At 39.4% G+C, this 19,142-nt stretch overlaps 1 protein-coding gene across 3 annotated transcripts; it reads left to right on the top strand.

The window, feature by feature from the left end:
- The first annotated feature begins 1,208 nt into the window (after positions 1 to 1,208).
- On the top strand, positions 1,209 to 11,724 carry zc3h12b (zinc finger CCCH-type containing 12B). Of its 3 annotated transcripts, none has more exons than XM_053331685.1 (6): positions 1,209 to 1,690; positions 6,287 to 7,070; positions 7,212 to 7,351; positions 7,615 to 7,849; positions 8,106 to 8,212; positions 8,326 to 11,724. In XM_053331685.1, the coding sequence occupies exons 2-6, from the start codon at positions 6,436 to 6,438 to the stop codon at positions 9,747 to 9,749; spliced, it is 2,541 nt and encodes an 846-aa protein (XP_053187660.1). In that variant the 5' UTR covers positions 1,209 to 1,690; positions 6,287 to 6,435; the 3' UTR covers positions 9,750 to 11,724. The 3 variants fall into 3 exon arrangements, with proteins under 3 accessions (XP_053187660.1, XP_053187659.1, XP_053187661.1); XM_053331684.1 differs by having other exon boundaries at positions 1,209 to 2,211; XM_053331686.1 differs by lacking the exon at positions 1,209 to 1,690 and adding an exon at positions 5,551 to 5,768.
- The last annotated feature ends 7,418 nt before the right edge of the window (positions 11,725 to 19,142 follow it).

Genomic DNA, 19,142 nt, shown 5'->3' with positions numbered 1-19,142 from the left:
CAAATGGTTATTACAACTTGGCAATATGTTTTTTGTTTTGGATTTTTTTAGGATTTTCTTCTTTTTTTTTGATTGTGTCAAAAATCACATCTGTTACATTAGGGGATTCCTCTGGAAAATCCTAATCGTTTTGTCAAAGTGGAACACTGCCTCACACTACAATAAACACGACAAGACATCATGACTTTCCACTTTCATTTTTGTTTTCTCTTACATCTGGTACAACTCATGTGTATCCCAGCATCTGTTGGGCCAAAAGCTTTGGCAGACCCACACATGCAGTATATATAAAAAAAATTAACATTTACCGCTGTAAGTAGTTCAGAGATTTAAGTTCATTTTAACACCTGGATAAGATGTTTGTATATGAAATCCTCCAGGGTGATTTAAATCCAGGACTGTCTTTCCAGGAGTTGACAAAAGCTGCTGTACTGACCCATGACAGAAATACTACACAATTAAGACTGCATACACATATGTTTCTTACATAATATTTTTACAAAATATATGTCTGCTACTGTGATCTGCTTGATTGTATTTCCACATTCATGCTATATGTCATTCAGAAAATTCAAAGAGAATTACCCTTTGGAGTTTGTTATTCAAGCAAGTTGGTATTATTCAGAACAGAGAGGGCTTAAACTAAACAGCATCTGTCTGTTTTTAACTGATAAAGAAGAAAATGTATAATTGCAATAGTGTGTCAACAGTAAATACTGTATTTTATGAGAATTAATGTCTCCATTGGAGTTCATAATCACGTTATTTCAATCAAAAGGCTCAGTATTGTGGGAATGCCCCTCATTTTTAGAGGGCAGCATTCACAGGTTTTCAAGTCTGTCTGAAAACAAAGACTGGTATGAAAGTGAAAGATCACAGTGTGATAATAATGTGCAGAGTTTGACACTAGAAAAAAGTTTTCATATTCATCTGCTGAAAGTGGAAAGTTGCTCTGTGGTCAATCAAAACTTTAAAGTGATAGGTTTACGAGCAGGATTTGTGACATCACAACCAGACCAATCCTGGTCCAGTGTGCAACTTACTCAAATTTGATGTGGAAACTTCAGGCCTCCAGTGCTCATACACTGTGCATGGTCTTTGCAAAGAAGTAGGATACAGACAACAAACAGTTAAAACTTCTGAAATGAACATTATTTACATGTTCATAGATTCTTGATTTTTGAGGGAGGAGCACATGCAATGATAAGGATTTTAACAAGATAAATTCACATACAAACACATATCACACATACATTATAGCTTAGAGTATGTTTATATGTCTTACATGTCTTTAGGGGATATGAAAATACATTCTTTCACAGAAAAGAGACTTGTGGATTTTGGCTACCATCATTTACTTTTGTGTAAGTGCATTATGAAGGGATCTTATAATATCCAGTATGAACAGGAGGAATAATCACAGCTAGAAGGACCTGTTTCATGCCAATTCTTAAACTGTCCTTTCGAGCCACCAAGAAAGCAGCACAAAAAGCCCTGCGTCTCTGAAACGCCTGATAAAGCGACGAGGAGCAGCGATCCGGTTTGTAACGGTACTCTGAGCCCCCCGGTGTGTTTTCACAGCTTGGGTTACTTGTTTCGCTCGCGTTATCTGGCAACCCCGACCAAACTGCGACAGCGCCAATGGCAGCAAAACATAACTGTTCCAGGCGAGGAGGATGACAGCAACAAGGTGAGAGGAGCACCGTGTGGAAGTCAGCGGTGGCACTGATTTACGGCTAGTGTACGTAGACAAATCTTGTTGTGCTGCTGTGGTTTCACCTGCGTGCGAAATATTAAACCGTCGTCAACTTTTTATCTTAAGTTAATAACTGTAGTATTCCGGCAAAATGTTAGCACCAGCGTTAGCAACCTGGCGTTTAAGTTAGCCTCCGGAGCTAATGAGTTTCCCTGCTAACTACCCAGCTCGCTACCGCTAACTAAACAAGAGACTGGGGTTGCCTGACAAGCTGGATAGTTGGCGTATAGAGAGAGCTATCTGAACACCGTCTAACCATGAAGCACCAAAGAGAAACCGAAGTTTAGTTTATTTAGATAAAATGTTGACTCTCCGGCTGGCTAAGTCACGTCAGTGTGCTAAGCGTAACTCGGGGCCTAAGGGTGTCAAAGCAGTCATCCCTCATCAAATTCAACCACAAATCTGACGTCGTGTGCAGCAGTGATGATATAACGAAAGTAGAGAAAGTATCTATAGTAAGTATGAGATTTCGTGTGTTGTCATCATTGTCTAACCTCCCTCCATTTCATCCCTCTTAACTAACGATGCTGTTGCTAATGATTTCCAGCACTTCAGGGTTTTTTTCATATTGACGTGTCCAGTAGTGAGCTGATGGATGCAACACCACAGTCACCCAGCTGAGTTAACTCAAATATCAGTTCAGGATGGGTTTGTGGAGGGGTCACTGTCATTGGGATCAGTGCTCTGTTTTAATCTAGTTATATGCATGTTATGTGCTGTTAAGTAAAGGTAAAACTAGTTGGATTTAAGAATACAAACTCCCACTTTTCTGTCTGTTGCTAATATTACCCAGCCAAGGAGATCTATTCCTCTGTTTATTCTTTGAGATAAATCTTGTTTTTAACATGTTTAGACACTTAATTGGATAGAATTGGATAGATTGTATTAAAATGACCAAACTAATGAATTAGAAGGGTTAGAAGTATACATCTTTAGGGTAAAGTTGGTCTAAACTTACTAGGTTATATGATATAAAATAGACTTTTACCTTTTTAAATAGTTCAGAAAATTGGCAAAGATTTTGGGCGGCATGGTAGGAAGTATGAAGCAAGTTGTTTTCAGGCTGCATTCATGATGATTGTATCCTCCTGTATGCATTTATTACTTTGCTGTATTTATGGTGTAAATCACTGATTTGGCTGTTGGTGAATCTAAACACCAAGATGCAAAGTGTAGTCGCCCATGTCCCCTATGACTTCAGTGCTGTCTCATGTGATTAATTTGCCATTTTAATAAAAATGATTGACAATTATTGCAAGCAAAACCTCCCTTCTTTCTCCTCTGAGATAACAGTTAAAAATCCCCATTATGAGCTGAGGACAGGCTAAACGTATGCCTCAGCAGTTTTTGTTTGGCAGCATAAACTGTTTAGTGTTAAAAATGTAATGACAGGGTGCAGTATTAACTTTTTGTCCACTAACCAAATGGCTATTGAATGTTCATATTTTAGCAGCCACTCAATAGATTACCATTGTTTTTTGGCTGGTGAGTGAAGCAGATGTACCAGCCACTTGGTGCTAATTTTGTGCCCCGTTTAAAGGTCATACAAGTTAAACTTTTTTTTTATCAGTGTTTCTTCTGCCCTTCTTAGCGAAGTGTGAGGGCTATGCAGCACTTTGGTTTAAGTGTGAAGCAGCACATTTTGACTATCTTTCAGTGTTTCCAGTGTAGCAGCTGAGATGTCACCACTGGGCTAATGACATTAAAGTGAGATGGGCCATCATCTGAGAAACAAAAATATGGAAATAAGATGAGATATCAGTTTGTTTGGTTCTTTGTCCCAGCTCCATACTGGATACTATTTAGGGTCAGCAATGTAAAAGATGGCTTCAGGGACCTGCTTCACTTGTTGCTATGAAACGGCACTACACGAGCCTGTGCATGTGCACAGATAGTCTGGAGGCCTTGCTGAGTCTAAGCCTGTGAATCCGGAGGTGGAGGGAAAAGGAGTGGAAGAGCTCTGCTCCCTTTTAACATGTATCGATGTTGTCGTAAAATGTCTGAAAAGGCAGTGGGCCGAGCTTATGCACTATGTCTGTCGCTAATCCTAGAAGTTCCACAACAGTGCCTCAGCATCCCTCCTCTTTCTTTTTAAATGTTACAATCATACTTTGTTCTCCATCTTTGTCACACAAGTTATTATCTATAGTGAGACAGTGTGCACCACTGATTTAAAAAAACAAAAAAAACATTAAAAGGTACGTGTTTGTAACCACAGATTGACCCTCCAAAAATATATCAACCTTCAGTGTCTTCTATGATTGTCGGTCCTGTGTACTACGTACCATTTCCTCACATTAGCAGCATTGACAGCATTGACCTCAGATAACCACAATGTTCAACATCAGTCCAAATTTTATTTTAAGATACACTCACATAAAAATCCAGACTGAGTTGGTCAACACTGATAGAGGTCTAAGTAATGTCATATTTTATTACAAAATGTGCTGCCTCAAGAGTGTTAGTGTAGAGTTGTAGCTGTAAGTGTTCTGCATTTACTGGCTGCCTGAAGAGAGATGATGAGCTGTGTTTGTGTTAGTCGTGACTGGTAAAAAGGAGTTAGCTGATGACAAGGCTGGGTTGCCAGGCAACACACATCATGGGCTGTGCCTCTTGAAGCTCGAAGCTGGCTGTATTCTACTCTCTGCAAGACTGTGTGTGTGTGTGTGTGGTGGTGGTGGTGGTGGTGGTGGTGGGGGGGGGGGGTTGGGGGGTAGTGTAGTGTGGCTGTTCATTAACATACTAGATTTGTCTGATTGTGTGAAAATGTACAGCTGCAGATGTTATAGCAGCTCTGTGTGGTTTATGCTGCAGAGTGAAGTCCTGCGCTGCTTTGCCTTAAAACAGCTTTGCTCACTGAGGAATTCAGTTTCAGTTCTGATTGTCAGAGGGCCGGAGACGCAGGGACACACTGTTCAGCCCACACTCTGTCTCAGGTTATGTGATCTTGTGCACTCACCTCATGCGTGTCTGGCTTGAATGCTGCGTATGAGACCAGTAAGGCTTCTGTGCTTGCAGAAGTGAGGGGCTGTTCTGCAGCACATTAACACATTTTGGGCACGAAGACTGGGTTTCATTTTTAAAACCAGTAAGCAGGAGAGACAGCAGAGTCAGGTGGAGGCTCTCTGTCTGTTGTTTGTGCCTATATATGTATATACAGCACTTATAAAACAGGGGAGCAGGAACACTTGTTTTTGCATGTATGTATTTGTCTTATTTTAAATGAGTAAAATTGTGAGTTTATGTCATATTTATAACACGGTAAAGAATGTTTGTTTATAATCAGTGACATGCAAAGATCTAAAAAAAATATGAAGTAAGTGAAGTTGCAGACAATGTCATCACTGCTGCTCTCTGATGAAGGGCTTACATGGCTGGCAGACGAGTCTAATTGAGAATAGTTGATGCTGTTGCCACCTAACATCAGTATTGAGACTGCCGCCATCTGGTTTGCAAAAAACTCATGCAAAGAAGTTCACTAATGCAACGTAGCTGGAAATGTTTTAAAAAGTTTGCATATGCTGGCAGTTGCAGATCACAGCTTTAAGTACATCATTAGTTGCCTGTACCTGTAACATTTCAGTCAATTGACAGCTGGATAAGAAATACAGCTTGCACTCTTAGCAGATTAGTATTAGTATTTTGCTGAAAAGCGTATTTCACTAGAAACAAACAAAACTAAAGTCTAGACCGGTTGTTGAGTTAAGCAGCATTTATTCAAGTTAAATCCTCATCATGTCCATGCACTTCTGAGTGAACCACAGGCACTAAAACACAGTCATATAGAGAGAACATTTATTGGTCTGCTGTAAAATCAGTCCTCAGTCCTTTACCTATGCTGCAGTTGTTTTTTGGGGGGAGGGGCTAACATTATATATTTGGTCATGCTCGTTGGGTGCATAATTGTCGCTTGCACCAGATAGCAATGTTTCCCACAGGTAGAGCACTGGTCAACCACAATTGGGGCGTAAGGTGGAAAGGTGAAGGCATTGAAAAAGCAAAGTTCATTCTGGTAAACTGCTATCTTGCTGCACTTGCAACTGCTTTTCTAAGGAAACTTTGAAGGCAAGAAATATATCAATGCAAATAAATCTTGCTCAAATTAAAACCTGTTTATGGGAAACAACATGGATGATTATATCCACTGTTAATAAACATTAACATTAAACATTAACAAGTTTATTTCATTGCATTTCATCAGTTGAACGCATATTATAGAAACAGTTTGTAGAATTTAGGGGGGGGTATAACCCCAGAAATGAATTATGATATTCATAAGTATGTTTTAATTAGCACACCATGTGGCACAGAACAGACAAACCAAACACTAGCTTGAGAGAGGGCCTTTTGTGTTTTTCACATTTTTCCTGAGTTTCACAGCCCCCATAGGTTCTCCTACATGCTTGGAAGGATGAGGAGGAGGGGTTTTCCATTTGTTGCAACCTTTACGACCTTACCATTAGATGCCACTAAATCTCACACACTGCACCTTTAACCAACACTTTGCATTATGTGTTTTCTGTCTTTCAGGATTAATTAGTTCACATAGGGGAGACCGTATTACTTTGGCCCTACACACAGAGCCTGTAGTGCTGAAGTCTAGCAATGAATAAGATTCCCTGGTTGCGGTGGAGGTGAGGAAGCATGGGGTGGAAATCTGAGGTGACGAGGCGAACGTGATGACAGCATGGTCCATGTTGGAGAAGCTCAAAATGGAAAAACGCCCATGCAGGGAAGAGAACATTGACTCAAGTGAGGCCCAGCATGCCACTGATGAGTCTGAGGATGGAAGCAGCTCAGAAAGCGAATCCGAGGAGCAACAACACCTGAAGGTTCAGGCTAACAGCAGCAGCAGCTGTAAGAGGAGGGAGCCCTTGGCTGCTACAAAACCCCACCGCCAGCTCTGTCGTTCTCCGTGCCTGGACCGGCCAAGTTTTTCCCAGAGTAGCACCGTGCAAGATTTTCGTGAGGATGACGCCGGTGCAGGAGCGGGGATCAAACATGCCAGCGACAGGGAGTACCAGACAAAGATGGAGTTTGCTTTGAAGCTGGGCTATTCAGGAGAGCAAGTGCAGACAGTGCTCAACAAGTTGGGAGCTGCCGCTCTTATTAACGATGTGCTCGCTGAGTTAGTAAGGCTTGGAAACAAAGTAGAGCCTGAAAGTCAACCTTCCAGCAGTACGGCCACATCTGTGTCACGCTCCCCCTGTGTTAAAGAGACCGCGAGTCCAGAGGTGTCATTGGAAGAGGAGTCTGTGGATACATATGATAATCTCAGGCCTATCGTCATCGATGGTTCAAATGTGGCAATGAGGTAAGACACTAACAAAGATACACAAGTAGATGCAATTAGTCTGTGATTTGTACAGAAAGCACTGTTCTGAAACATTCCCCCTAATGGATGTTCTCTTAATTAGGTTAAGCAGACCTTATATCACATTGTTTTGTTTTCTAGCCATGGAAACAAAGAGGTGTTCTCATGCCGTGGTATCCAGCTTGCTGTTGAATGGTTCCTAGAGAAAGGACATAAAGACATCACTGTGTTTGTCCCAGCCTGGAGGAAGGAGCAATCAAGGCCTGATGCCCTCATTACAGGTACTAAAGCTATATTTTAGGCTGTTGCTCTGCATTCATATCATTTATATCCTTATCACACTGGGACTGTCTAATGGGCTGTTATGTTATTAATAGTTATTAATATTCTTCTTCTGTGATTCAAAAACTCTATTTTGGGCACTCAGTTAAACCACATGAGAGAACAGTTCTACTCTATTCTAACTATTTGAAGTTAAACTGACTCAGTAACTTTTAATGAAATGGTAATTAATATGAAAACTCCCTTGAAATTTCTCTTTCAGATCAAGAAATATTACGCAAGCTGGAAAAAGAGAAGATCCTGGTTTTCACCCCATCTCGGAGGGTTCAAGGCCGAAGAGTGGTGTGCTATGATGATCGCTTCATAGTGAAGCTGGCTTATGATTCTGATGGAATTATTGTGTCAAATGACAACTATAGGGACTTACAAAACGAGAAGCCAGAGTGGAAGAAGTTCATAGAGGAGCGTCTCCTAATGTACTCATTTGTCAATGACAAGTAAGCAACTATGATTTGTTGTTATGGCAGCCAAATGCCCCCCATCACCGGGATTATCTCACACATTACAATCTATTTTTAAAAATATATATATCAAAGTTCATTAGTAGTATTTAGGGACATTCATTAAAAAACAAACATATCCATTTAGTCATTGTAGAATAATAATGATAATATATGCAACCATTTTAAAATTCCTTTTTGTGACAGGGACACTTAATGCTAAGGTAATGGAAAAACTTGAAATGACTTGCAGGTTTATGCCACCTGATGATCCACTGGGAAGACATGGTCCAAGCTTAGAAAATTTCCTTCGCAAGCGTCCTGTTGTTCCAGAGCACAAAAAACAACCTTGCCCCTATGGTGAGTATCCTTAATGTCTGTTTGAAGCTATGTGACTATATTTCATGTTGGTCAGTGTAATCTCAGTGTTTAATTTTCTTAACTTAATCTACTCTTTCTTTCCAAAAAAAAAGGGAAAAAGTGCACATATGGACACAAGTGCAAGTACTACCATCCAGAGCGCGTCAACCAGCCGCAGCGGTCAGTGGCTGATGAACTGCGGGCTTTTGCCAAATTGTCTGCAGTGAAGACAATGAGTGAGGGGGCTTTAGTCAAATGCGGTACTGGTCCAGCGACTGTAAAAGGGGACAACTCTGAGGCCAAACGTGTGGCACCCAAACGTCAGTCTGACCCCAGTATTCGTTCAGTGGCCTGTGAACCTCCAGAAGCGCTGTCAATTGTTAGGAAGTCTGAGACAAATTCAGTGCCTTCCCTTGTGTCTGCTCTCAGTGTGCCCACCATGCAGCCCGCCAAGAGCCACGCAGCTGGGGCCTTGAATACCCGATCAGCCAGCAGCCCAGTGCCAGGTTCTTTGCAGTTCTCACACAGTTCTCTGGAGCACATGTCTAGTGTACAGTACCCGCCCATTTTGGTTACTAATAGTCATGGCGCCTCTGTTACATACAGTGAACAGTTCCCAAAGTATGACTCAGTTAGTGACCATGGATATTACTCACTGCACAGTGATTTTTCAAACATGAGCATGAGCAGCATGCATAACGTCGACAGTTTCTGTAGCATGGAGCATGAGCATGGTGTGTATCAGAGAAATCCCAGCCACTGCCCTGAATCCTGCCTCAGCCATTCAAACAGCGACTCGTTCTCCTCCTACGGGGACCTGTACCCAAGCTCTGTGGACAGTAGCTTAGAGGAGAGCATGAAGGGGCAGCAGCAGTCTTCTGCTCAGGCTAGAATGCACGCTTTCTCCCATGGGTTTCGGCATGAAGCGCTGACTAGGGTACAGAGTTATGGACCAGAGGAGCCCAAGCAGGGCCCTCGTAAGCAGTCTGGAGCTCATCTCGCACCACATATCCAGCATGCTGCAGTGGGGGCCAGGTCCAGCTGCCCTGGAGACTATCCCCTCACTCAGAATGTCCTCCCACCTCTGTCCTCCCAGCCCACTCGGTCTCTTGGCATGACTCGTATGGACAGCATATCAGATTCACGGCTGTATGATAGCAACCCAATGAGACAGAGGCGACCTCCACTGTGCCGCGAGCAGCACGCAAGCTGGGACCCTCTGCCTTGTGGTAATGAGTCCTACGGGTATCACTCATATCCACTGAGTAACAGCTTGATGCCATGTTGCGAGCGGGTGATGGTCCGCAGCATGCCAGACAAAATGGAACAAATTTGGAACTCGCCGTGGGAGACCCCATCTGCAGCTGAACACCAAGAGCGGTATGTCATCCCAGATCACCAGTATCAAACATATCGGAACCTTTGTAACATCTTTCCTGCTTACGTAGTCCACTCAGTGATGGAGAAGAACCCTCATTTGACAGATCCCCAACAACTCGCCGCCGTCATTGTTACAAAACTGAGATCATGCCATTGAGGTGTTATTAAGCATTCAAAATTGAAGTGATAAGGGAAATAAGCATTGTCGCAAAGATAGGCACTTGTTAAATGTTGCTGCATCTGCAACATCTGCCCTCAGGAGTTAATCATTTTTTAAATGTCTGATGCGAAGTCTCGCTGTCAGATTTGACATCAGTAAGATGACATGGAAGTATTGAGCATAGGTGTTTGTCTGATCAGTAGAATTGTAAGATGTTTCACATATGAAAGCTACTTTTTTATATGAAGTGTGGCGCACATGATATAAGGTAACAACCTACATACAACACATTCATAATACCTGAGCAGGAGCTGCATAACAGCTTTGCACCATATCCATGATTAACTGAATGCTTTAGGATCATTTTAGTTTTATAAATCAATCAAATAGTTAAATGTCCCTCAGATTAATGTAGATTGTGTTTCTGATGAATTAATTGGTCACACGTTATCTACAAGTCATGATCATCAACTGGTTAACAATCATAATTTCAATTTAAAGACTAATCTAATCCTAATTAATGTAGCTAGCAAGTGTATTATTGAACCTTATCCTTTCGTGAGTCAGTGTGAATTACGTGGATTAATAAATGGGTCAGCCACACAGTTAAGATAGGAAGTAGTTACACCCCCACATTTGCCTTATTAAATTTGACATCAGTGTATGTCAACATTTGTGCACCATGTAGCTTTTATGAAGATCTTGTTCAGGTCATGTGAATGTGTTATGAAAGTGGTGCAGCGGTACTATAAATAACCTTGCTTAGGTCTGCCTCTGCTGTAAATAATTCTTGTGACTTATTTTGTGCTTTTTATTTTAAAGATAAGTAAGAGGGAGGTAAGTACATACCTCACAGCATGAACTATGACATTTAATGGCCTTATATCTGAATGACCTCACGCTTTCGTCGTCGTCTGATCGGTTTCAATGAAAGTCTTTAGTCGTTGAAGCCTCCTACTTTAAAATGTAAAGCACTATCTCAGTATCTAAAGAGATATATTTTCTCAGCCTCACTTAACAAAGCTACTATTTTGGTAGAATTTGACAGTGCACAAAGCAAGCCAAAAAGGAGATTTGACTTGTGTGTGTATACATATATATATGTATATATATATATATATATGTATATGTATGTGCACATATCTATGTACATATAATCACACAAAAGCCATTATTTCAAAGTCATTTATAAGCTGCTAAATAATGCCAAAAAAAGAATTTCTATAGTGTCAGTATTCTACATAACTTTACATTTTGGTTCACACGATAGATTGGATTATAGTATAAACCTAACATCTGTGTTTGGATTATTTCCTATGGTGTACTGTACAGTTACCTTACTGATTTTATTGGATACTACGTCCTGGATTTTCCTATTTCTATATTAGTCAAACCTGTTGTGCTGATTTTTTTCAATGTGGAAATATTAGTATCTTTGTTTCAAACACAGTAGCTCTAATAAACTCCTTGAAGTTGTCAGTGGAGCAGTTTATTTTCAGGAGCAGGCTCATTTTGTTTCAGTGACTACTTTTACATGCACTTAAGTCGTCTGATGATTGCCAGTTTTAGTCAATAACCCAATTGATACATAAATAAGAACCTAGTAACCTAGTCCAAGGCATGAAGAGGAACTTGTTAACAGCTAGATTTCTGATGGGATTTATACACTTCCTACTAGGTTGTCTTCTTATGTGTGCTAATGCACATGATCGAGACCCAGGACAGGGAAGACATCCGTAATCTAGCAGAATTAAAGGAAATATTGTAACCTTTGTCCAGGTTTCATTGCATGCAGTATAAATAAATCGAAAGTCCAGTCTATGCGCAAACATATTAATATCCTTAACATATACTACAATGTTAACCATCAGGCTAGTTTGATTAGTTAGTGTTTCTCCAGATGCACAGTAGGAATTTGTTTAATGTAAACACACAGCAACAAAACTATCTTCAATTCCGAAGATCTGCACAATGACACATTGCTCAGCTGCTTTTTTTGTCTTGTGCTGTGGCATATTTCTTTTTTTTTTTTTTTTTTTAACAAATCTAACAATGTGCATCTGTAAAAATGTATATTATAACCTCTCTGATAGTCAGTTGGTTTCTTATGTGCATGTGAAAGTAGTATAATGTTGATTTCCTTGGGCTGCGATGTGACTTGCCCAAGTTGTAGAAATGTATTGTCAGAGGAGATGGGAACAATGTTTACCATCACAGTTTAACGGTTTGCACAAGTAATTCTATAACAGACTGAATATGTACCTGGTGTTGCGTTTGTCAGATGAAATTATTAAAAAAAAAAAAAAATCTGCCTGTAACAGTCAGGCCTGTGAGCAAGTTCAGCATTAGGCTCATTTTGTGATATCTTGTAGAGTATGAGGATTAATGTACAAAAAATGAATGCTAGAAAGCATGTTGAAGATGAAATATATTGTACTGTTTGGCTTTTTTAAGGGAGACAGAAGTGCTCAAATACAGATGTACAGTATGCATACATGCAGCCTGTCTACCAGGATCATGGAAGGGTTTGGCGGTGCCTTGCAGCACATTGCTCTCAGGATGCTTTCAGTTTTCTAATTTTCAGTCTTTTCCTGCCAAAAGAGTCTAGTAGTGATATATTTTGTGAACCTTCTACATGTAACATGTAGTACCTTAAAGTTAGTTATGTACAGTTGAAATGTGGCGATAACATTGCAAAACTTTGTACTTTTTCTGTATATCCTAGTTATGCACCTTGAGTTTTTGGAGCGGTGGGCGAATAGGGTGGCTTTATGTGATGCAGCTTGAGTCAGATGTAGTAATGTTACTGTTCATTAGGGTGCTACAGTAAGTAGCCCAACACAAAAATGGGTGATAAAAAACATCTTAACAACCATTTGATTTCCCCATCGTTTCATAATACGCTGATTGTTGAGTCAGTGAACTTGATTGGATCTTTAAATTAGACCCATGGGTGAGACATTCATGCTCACAAGAGGATGGATGTCATGGATTTCAATCATCCATGGTCTTTTTCTCCACTCTCACCCTCAGGACCAAGTGCTACATGAGACATGCAGCTTAAAATAGCAGAAAGGTCGTACCATGTAAAGCCAACCCTACAGTGAGATCATGCTTTGAGTGCATTTAAAGGGAAATGCCACTTAATTTCAGGATTCGGGCATGGTACTCTGAGGCTTACTGTTGAATTGCATGACTGAGAAATTTTACAGTATACTATCACACGCCTGTGAAAGAGAAAACAAATAAATAGAAATGGGGGACAGTTTATTCTTTTTTTTGGTGTTTTATTATTTAAATAAATAAAAAACACATGGTGGAAGAGCTCAAACACAAAGTTCACAAAGTTGTCTGTTTTGATGACATCAGACTTTGTGTTCGCCCTTTGCTTTAGGAAAGTATTTGTGATTATTGTCTAAAAGAAACTATGAGAATTTTTAAACTGAGTGGTATTACTCTTTAACAGGGCTAATTATGTGAGCCTGACTTTGTCTCGTTGGTGGTGCTTCAAAAATCTATATTTCTTTATAATGTTTAGGTACAACCACAGTGTGTGAACAGACATAAAGAAAAAAAAACATTTGAATGTGTTTTGCCCAAATGAATTTTGGGCTTTGCTGACTTTGTTTTTTCATGAAAAATGACGAGGCCACTTTAGGCCGGCTGTCTGTTCATGAGAAGGTGACACAAACTGCCTAAATGTTTCTTCATGTGAAACAATCAGATTGCAAGGCTGTTGTCAAGGTTGTTTCTGGCATTTGGCTTAAAGTTTGCGTGCTGTTCCTTTTTTTCCTTGAGGCAGTTGAACTGTCAGTCTCCAAGAATTAGTGCAAAAAGTAGGCCATCACTAATAAAACTCAAAACCTTACTCTGATTGCTGATTGAGAAAAAACCTCAGGATCTCCTGTGTTTGTTAGTGAGAGTGAGATCTTCTTAAACTTGAACGCTGGAATGGTCCATTGTTCTGATGAACTCAGTATGTTTTCTCAGATTGATGAAGGAAGTAGTACTTTTGTAGGACATATCAAACATAATGAAAGCAGTCAGGGTTTATTATAGTGTTTTGTATTCAGTGTGGGAAATCTTCTATCAACATTACACACGTCATCACTACAGATTTACAATGCATAAAATCAATGTGAAATCAATCATTTAAACTCGGACAGATCTCATTACATTGTCCTTAAATCCACTTAGTGGTTTTATGGAGATCTGCATACATGATTGAACTTTAATGCTCACAAGCTCATGTGTTACTATTTCTGGTATAGTGCCCCATGACTTGTTCTCTGTCATTAGATAAAGTGCTTCTCATGGACAACGTGGGCTGAACAACCATTAGAACAGATTCACATTTAAAGCCCAGCGGCTATTTCACACGTGACCATAATGTTGAAATTGATGGTAGCTGCCCCAATCCTAAAGGTTAGACTCTGCTTTCACAAATCCCATCTGGACATTTTGGACATTTTCCACTTTTGAACAAAAAAGAATGGAAGTGTAGCTGATTTCGTCACTTATGCATTTCATTTAATTTTCTTTTAGAGATATTTAAATTTTAAGTACTCACAGAAAGACACTGTTTTCACTGGGCCATAGACTACTTTCAAGCCAAAAATAAAACCTCCACAATCGCATAAAAGACTTTCAATGTACCAATCCAGTATTTTACTACTTAACCAAAAGGTTACACTAGAGGCCAGAAGTTGGTTTACAGCCCCCACCCTCCCTTTGTAAGTGCCGCAAACAACTAAGCCACAAATGTCTAGAATTAACTTTTGCTTGTTGATACAAATTGTATCTATACCTTGAATGTAACAAAATATGAAATGTATAATATGAAAATTGTTTTATTTAAATAAAGGGGGAAAAAATCAATGCCATAATGTTTGTGACACTGTGTGTCACTGGGAGTAGCCCATTGGTATGTACTAATTCTTACTAGGTACAGTAGTTAATTTACAGGGACATTAACGTGCTACCTAGAAGTGCACAGATACCCTGTGTACAACAGTAAGCATCATGTCCTCTCTGTACATAGTCACACGTGTGTGTGTGTGTATATATAGAAAGTGATCTGTAAATGTAACAGTAACAGTTACTTCAGTTGTTCAAATACTTAGATCATTTCTGTGTTGTAACCTGTGCACCTTGGTTAAGTGCATCTATTTCCTCTGAATTGACATGTCTGCTTTATGCTATTTTAATGGGAATTTCAATATTTTCTAATATATTTTTGCCTAATAAAACATGCCAAAGCTATTCTTGGGCGGCTTTGTCAAACATAATTTCTTGTGATCCAACATATGGGTTGTCATGCAGTGAATTCTGTATTTCAGAAAACAAAGGATTTCTGCAACTAACACCAAACGCAAATCTGGCTAACCTCATGGTTAAAAGCATGATATTGAAATTTCTGTTTGTTATTGGTTGATCTTTGGCGTCAGATGACGTCTCCACATGCCTCACTAAAGTAGCTTCACCTGGGCTGATCAACCAGAGGCAGACAGATTTTCAGTTCACTGACCGGTGAATTCAATGTTTATTCAGATTTGTGTCTGATGTTGAATGCTTTTTCAAGATAGATTCTTTTTAAAATGGGAGTTTACTGGAATGTTTGGGAGTTGATTTAGTGACTAACCCTGTATGTTGGTAAAGCAGAGGTGTGTTGAATATTCATTTCTTTTACTATCAAATTTTTTCGCCCATTGTGATTTAATAATCTTGGTATCTGAGGCCAGATAGTTCATTTCAAGCTGTCGTTTGAAAAGAACATTCTGCAGCTATCAGTTGGCCCTTTGGATGTTAGGCTAGTGCTATTTTTAAGATGTTCAAGACTAATACTTTCAATATAATGTTAACTTCAGTTCAGAATTGGTTGTTATTGACTAAGATCAAGACCAAAGGGATTTTTGATGTGTACACACTATGTACCTGTTATGATAAGTGGTTCAGTAACACACACAAACAAGCAGTTATGGTCAAATAATTGTGAACCTCTTGACTTTTTGCAGTTTGTTTTGCCAGATGATGTAAAAATGGGATTGTTGGTGCACAAAATGCTATGACAAGAGGTACACACGTGACTGTACATATATACAGTGTAATACTCAGGTTTAAACACACAAACATTTTAAATCACATACTTTGTTCTTTTCTAATACTTAGAGATGGCATGGTGGTCACATTTCTGAAGTGGTGTAGGTCACCTGTTTGACTAGGCCATTGTGTCTGCAGTGTAAAAAGGGAAAAATAAAGGTATTTTTGTGTTGTGATGATCTGCAGTATTGTAATCCACACTGACTGGAAAGTGTCGCTTTTGTAGACCAAAATATACAAAAATAGACTATTTGGGTCTGTGGGCTCAAACAAAATGTAAGTCTTAATGACAAAATGTGTTTCTCTCCATAAATAAAGCAGAATTCTGTTCAAACTGTGTTTTTTCTTTTTTTTAAGAGACAGAAAAGATTACAAAAACACAACTGTGTGGAAAGTTTTGTGTTGCACTCTTTTACATAAACATGGGATGTAAAACTACGGAAGTGGTGATGTCTAAAGGGAAGTTAAGTCGCAAAAAAGACAACTTCATTTTGTGAAGTTAATTTATATTATGTTTATTTATCCATATATATTAACTTCCTCCTCCAGTAGTTTATACAGTACGTAGCTGTTCCTGGGATTCAAGCCAATTTCTTTACCAAATATTCAGAAGCTGTTAAATGGTAAGAATACAACCTGGACAAGTTACCTTCGATAAGAAAAGTAAAAAACCCTTAATATACAACTTAGATTTCAGTCATTATATGTTCACATTGACAGCTGAATATGCTCCTCCTTGTTGTTTCACTGGCTAAATGTTTTCACACTTTAACTTTGAAATGACCTATATAATGCCTTCATCCCCTGTCTGTGTGTGCAGCAGCTGCAGTTGTGCAACAGGTTTCACAGCACATGCACACTATCTGCTGGCTAAACAGTGTAATCGCACACAGGCACACAAATTGACATGTAAAAATACTTTATTGATTTCAAATACACTCACTTTACAAAGAGTGACATGGCCCATTTAATTAGTGCAGTATACACCATAGTGAAAAAGACAACTGAGAATGTCTATCTTCACAAACACAGCAAAATATAAAAACAATCTTCCTCCATCTGCAGGCATTTAATGCTGACCTGTACAATATCATGAGGAGGGAGGAGAATCATCAACCATTTTACTGAGGGTTAAATAAATGTGGACAATATGGTTCAGTCTGAGTATTTCAGACAGCTGTATGGTGCAACTAAACTCTTTAGTCTTTAATATTTTACCCCAAACCTTTCTATAAAACACCACAGACAGAACAAGTAACCCACTAGAAAATGAGTGATGTGGATTTTGAATTAAAAATCATTAAACTGTACCGTCTGTACTTCAGGAATTGATAGTTAAAGCAGTACATCAATTACAGAGTGAAATCATGAGTTTAAGAGTAAGTTTTGGCACCACTTACAGTATTGTCTATTATAAATAAATGGCATACTTAAAAGATTGTGTTGCATTTGATGCTGTGTATTTGGATAAAGGAGGGTTGGACGGGACATGTCAGGTCTAGCTGAGAGATTTTGACATACTTTTAATTAGTGTGTGCCTTGATCCTGACTGTCTCACTCAAGGTGCTCAGATTGTGGGAGGTCATCCTGCCCTGGGAGTGTAGGAATGAGTCAATGTACAAAGGCAGTGACGTCTCCGCGCTGTGCACCCTCCTTGTTGGCCACTGTCCAGGGACTTAGATCTTAAAACTTCAATACTGTCATCATTTCTACTAGTGTTCAGCAGTAACTCTTGTTTTGCCTATATTCTGATGGAAAACTGTCAAGTGAACATGAGTTTTTGAAAAAATTAAATATAGTCACTATCTTTTAAATAGGCGTATCCAAGGGGGTTTTTTTTGTCTAAGTGAGAATGACTGCTGTAAATTAGATCTGATAGGGGAAATGAGTGACGTAGCTTAGAAGGTCACATTGTAATTTAGGTAGTTCATGTAAAAGCTAAACATACACAACAGACAAAATGAAAACTACAGTCAACTCAACCAAAGAAACAGATTAAGACATCACAAGAGGCTCCTGTGGTGGGAAACACACTTCTTAACTGTGTATATCAGAAATGATTCGAGCTACAAAGAAAAGACGACAGGAAACTGAATGCGGTGTGAGAACTGGTGCGAGTCAGCAGGGAGTATCACCCAAAGCAGAGATGGCTGCTATGACCTAAGTTACACAGCATTAAGAATGCACTTCTGTGGGAGAGGTGGTGAAGACATATCTTGATGTACCAAGCAGTGATGAGTCATCCTGTTCTGTCTGGTGCACACCAAAAGTCTACAGGCCATGAGGTCCTGCCTTTCCAGCTGAGCTTGATAGAGCAAGGTAAATTCCAGTAAGCACAGAGCTATCTTTAGGGGTCAGGGTCACCCTTTGAAGAGCAAGAGACATTTCTCTCCTGATGCCAGTGGACTTTCCAGGATATTTACTCTTCTACATGCCATGTGTGGTCACATACCTCAGTGCTGCCCAGCTGACCACATCTTAGCCTAGCTGGAAGTTTGTGGAGTAGTGCTTAAATGTTTTCCACCATCCCATTATTACAAAACCAATGGCAATCAGAGTGGTAACAATAACTGTGCCCCTTGCATATATGATATATATCGTTATACCAAGTAATGTAACATTTCATGGAAAAAGGCTTTTATTGTTACTAAATTATTATTTCTACCTTGAGATTGGTCATACATGCTGAAAACTAGTGTGCAATATCAGGCTCCTCTGTGAATGTTTGTCTGTGCTTCGGATGTCATCATTTTTGTGGTTTACCCCATGACATTTGATCTTGTTTACCATTTGTGTGCAGATTATTTGGCCTCTTATGTTAGTGGTCTCTTTCTGTTTTAAAAACTCACATATTTAAGCACTGATTGACAGGTCTGATTAATAGCTGACAAATAAAATTAACTTTGCAGAAGGGAAATTGTGATCAAATTACCTCAGAGATAAAGACCTATTTCCTTGTATTATTGTTTTTACCTCTTGTTATTACTTAAAAGTAACATGCTGAAGCAACTGTCATATACCTTTTTTTTTTCTTGATCTGGTCACAGGTTCAGTGTCTCTTAGGATCTTTGCACTATCTCTGAACAATCTTCTGTCTTCCATTCCTGGAAGGTTCATTGCACTCACTGCCTTTGTGTCCAAAACAGAAATAATACACTGATCAAAGTCAGATGCACTGAAACTAATGTACTGAAAAATTAAATTGAGCCTACCAAAATGAATCCTGGGGGCATACAGTGTGTGCAGAAAGAAACCCAGTGATAACTCAAATTTGAATCTTAATCTTACTGA

Source organism: Scomber japonicus, chromosome 13 (genome assembly GCF_027409825.1).
Source record: "Scomber japonicus isolate fScoJap1 chromosome 13, fScoJap1.pri, whole genome shotgun sequence".
Taxonomy (NCBI): domain Eukaryota; kingdom Metazoa; phylum Chordata; class Actinopteri; order Scombriformes; family Scombridae; genus Scomber; species Scomber japonicus.
The sequence above is the reverse complement of the archived record's forward strand: the minus strand, read 5'-3'. Positions and strand labels throughout refer to the sequence as shown.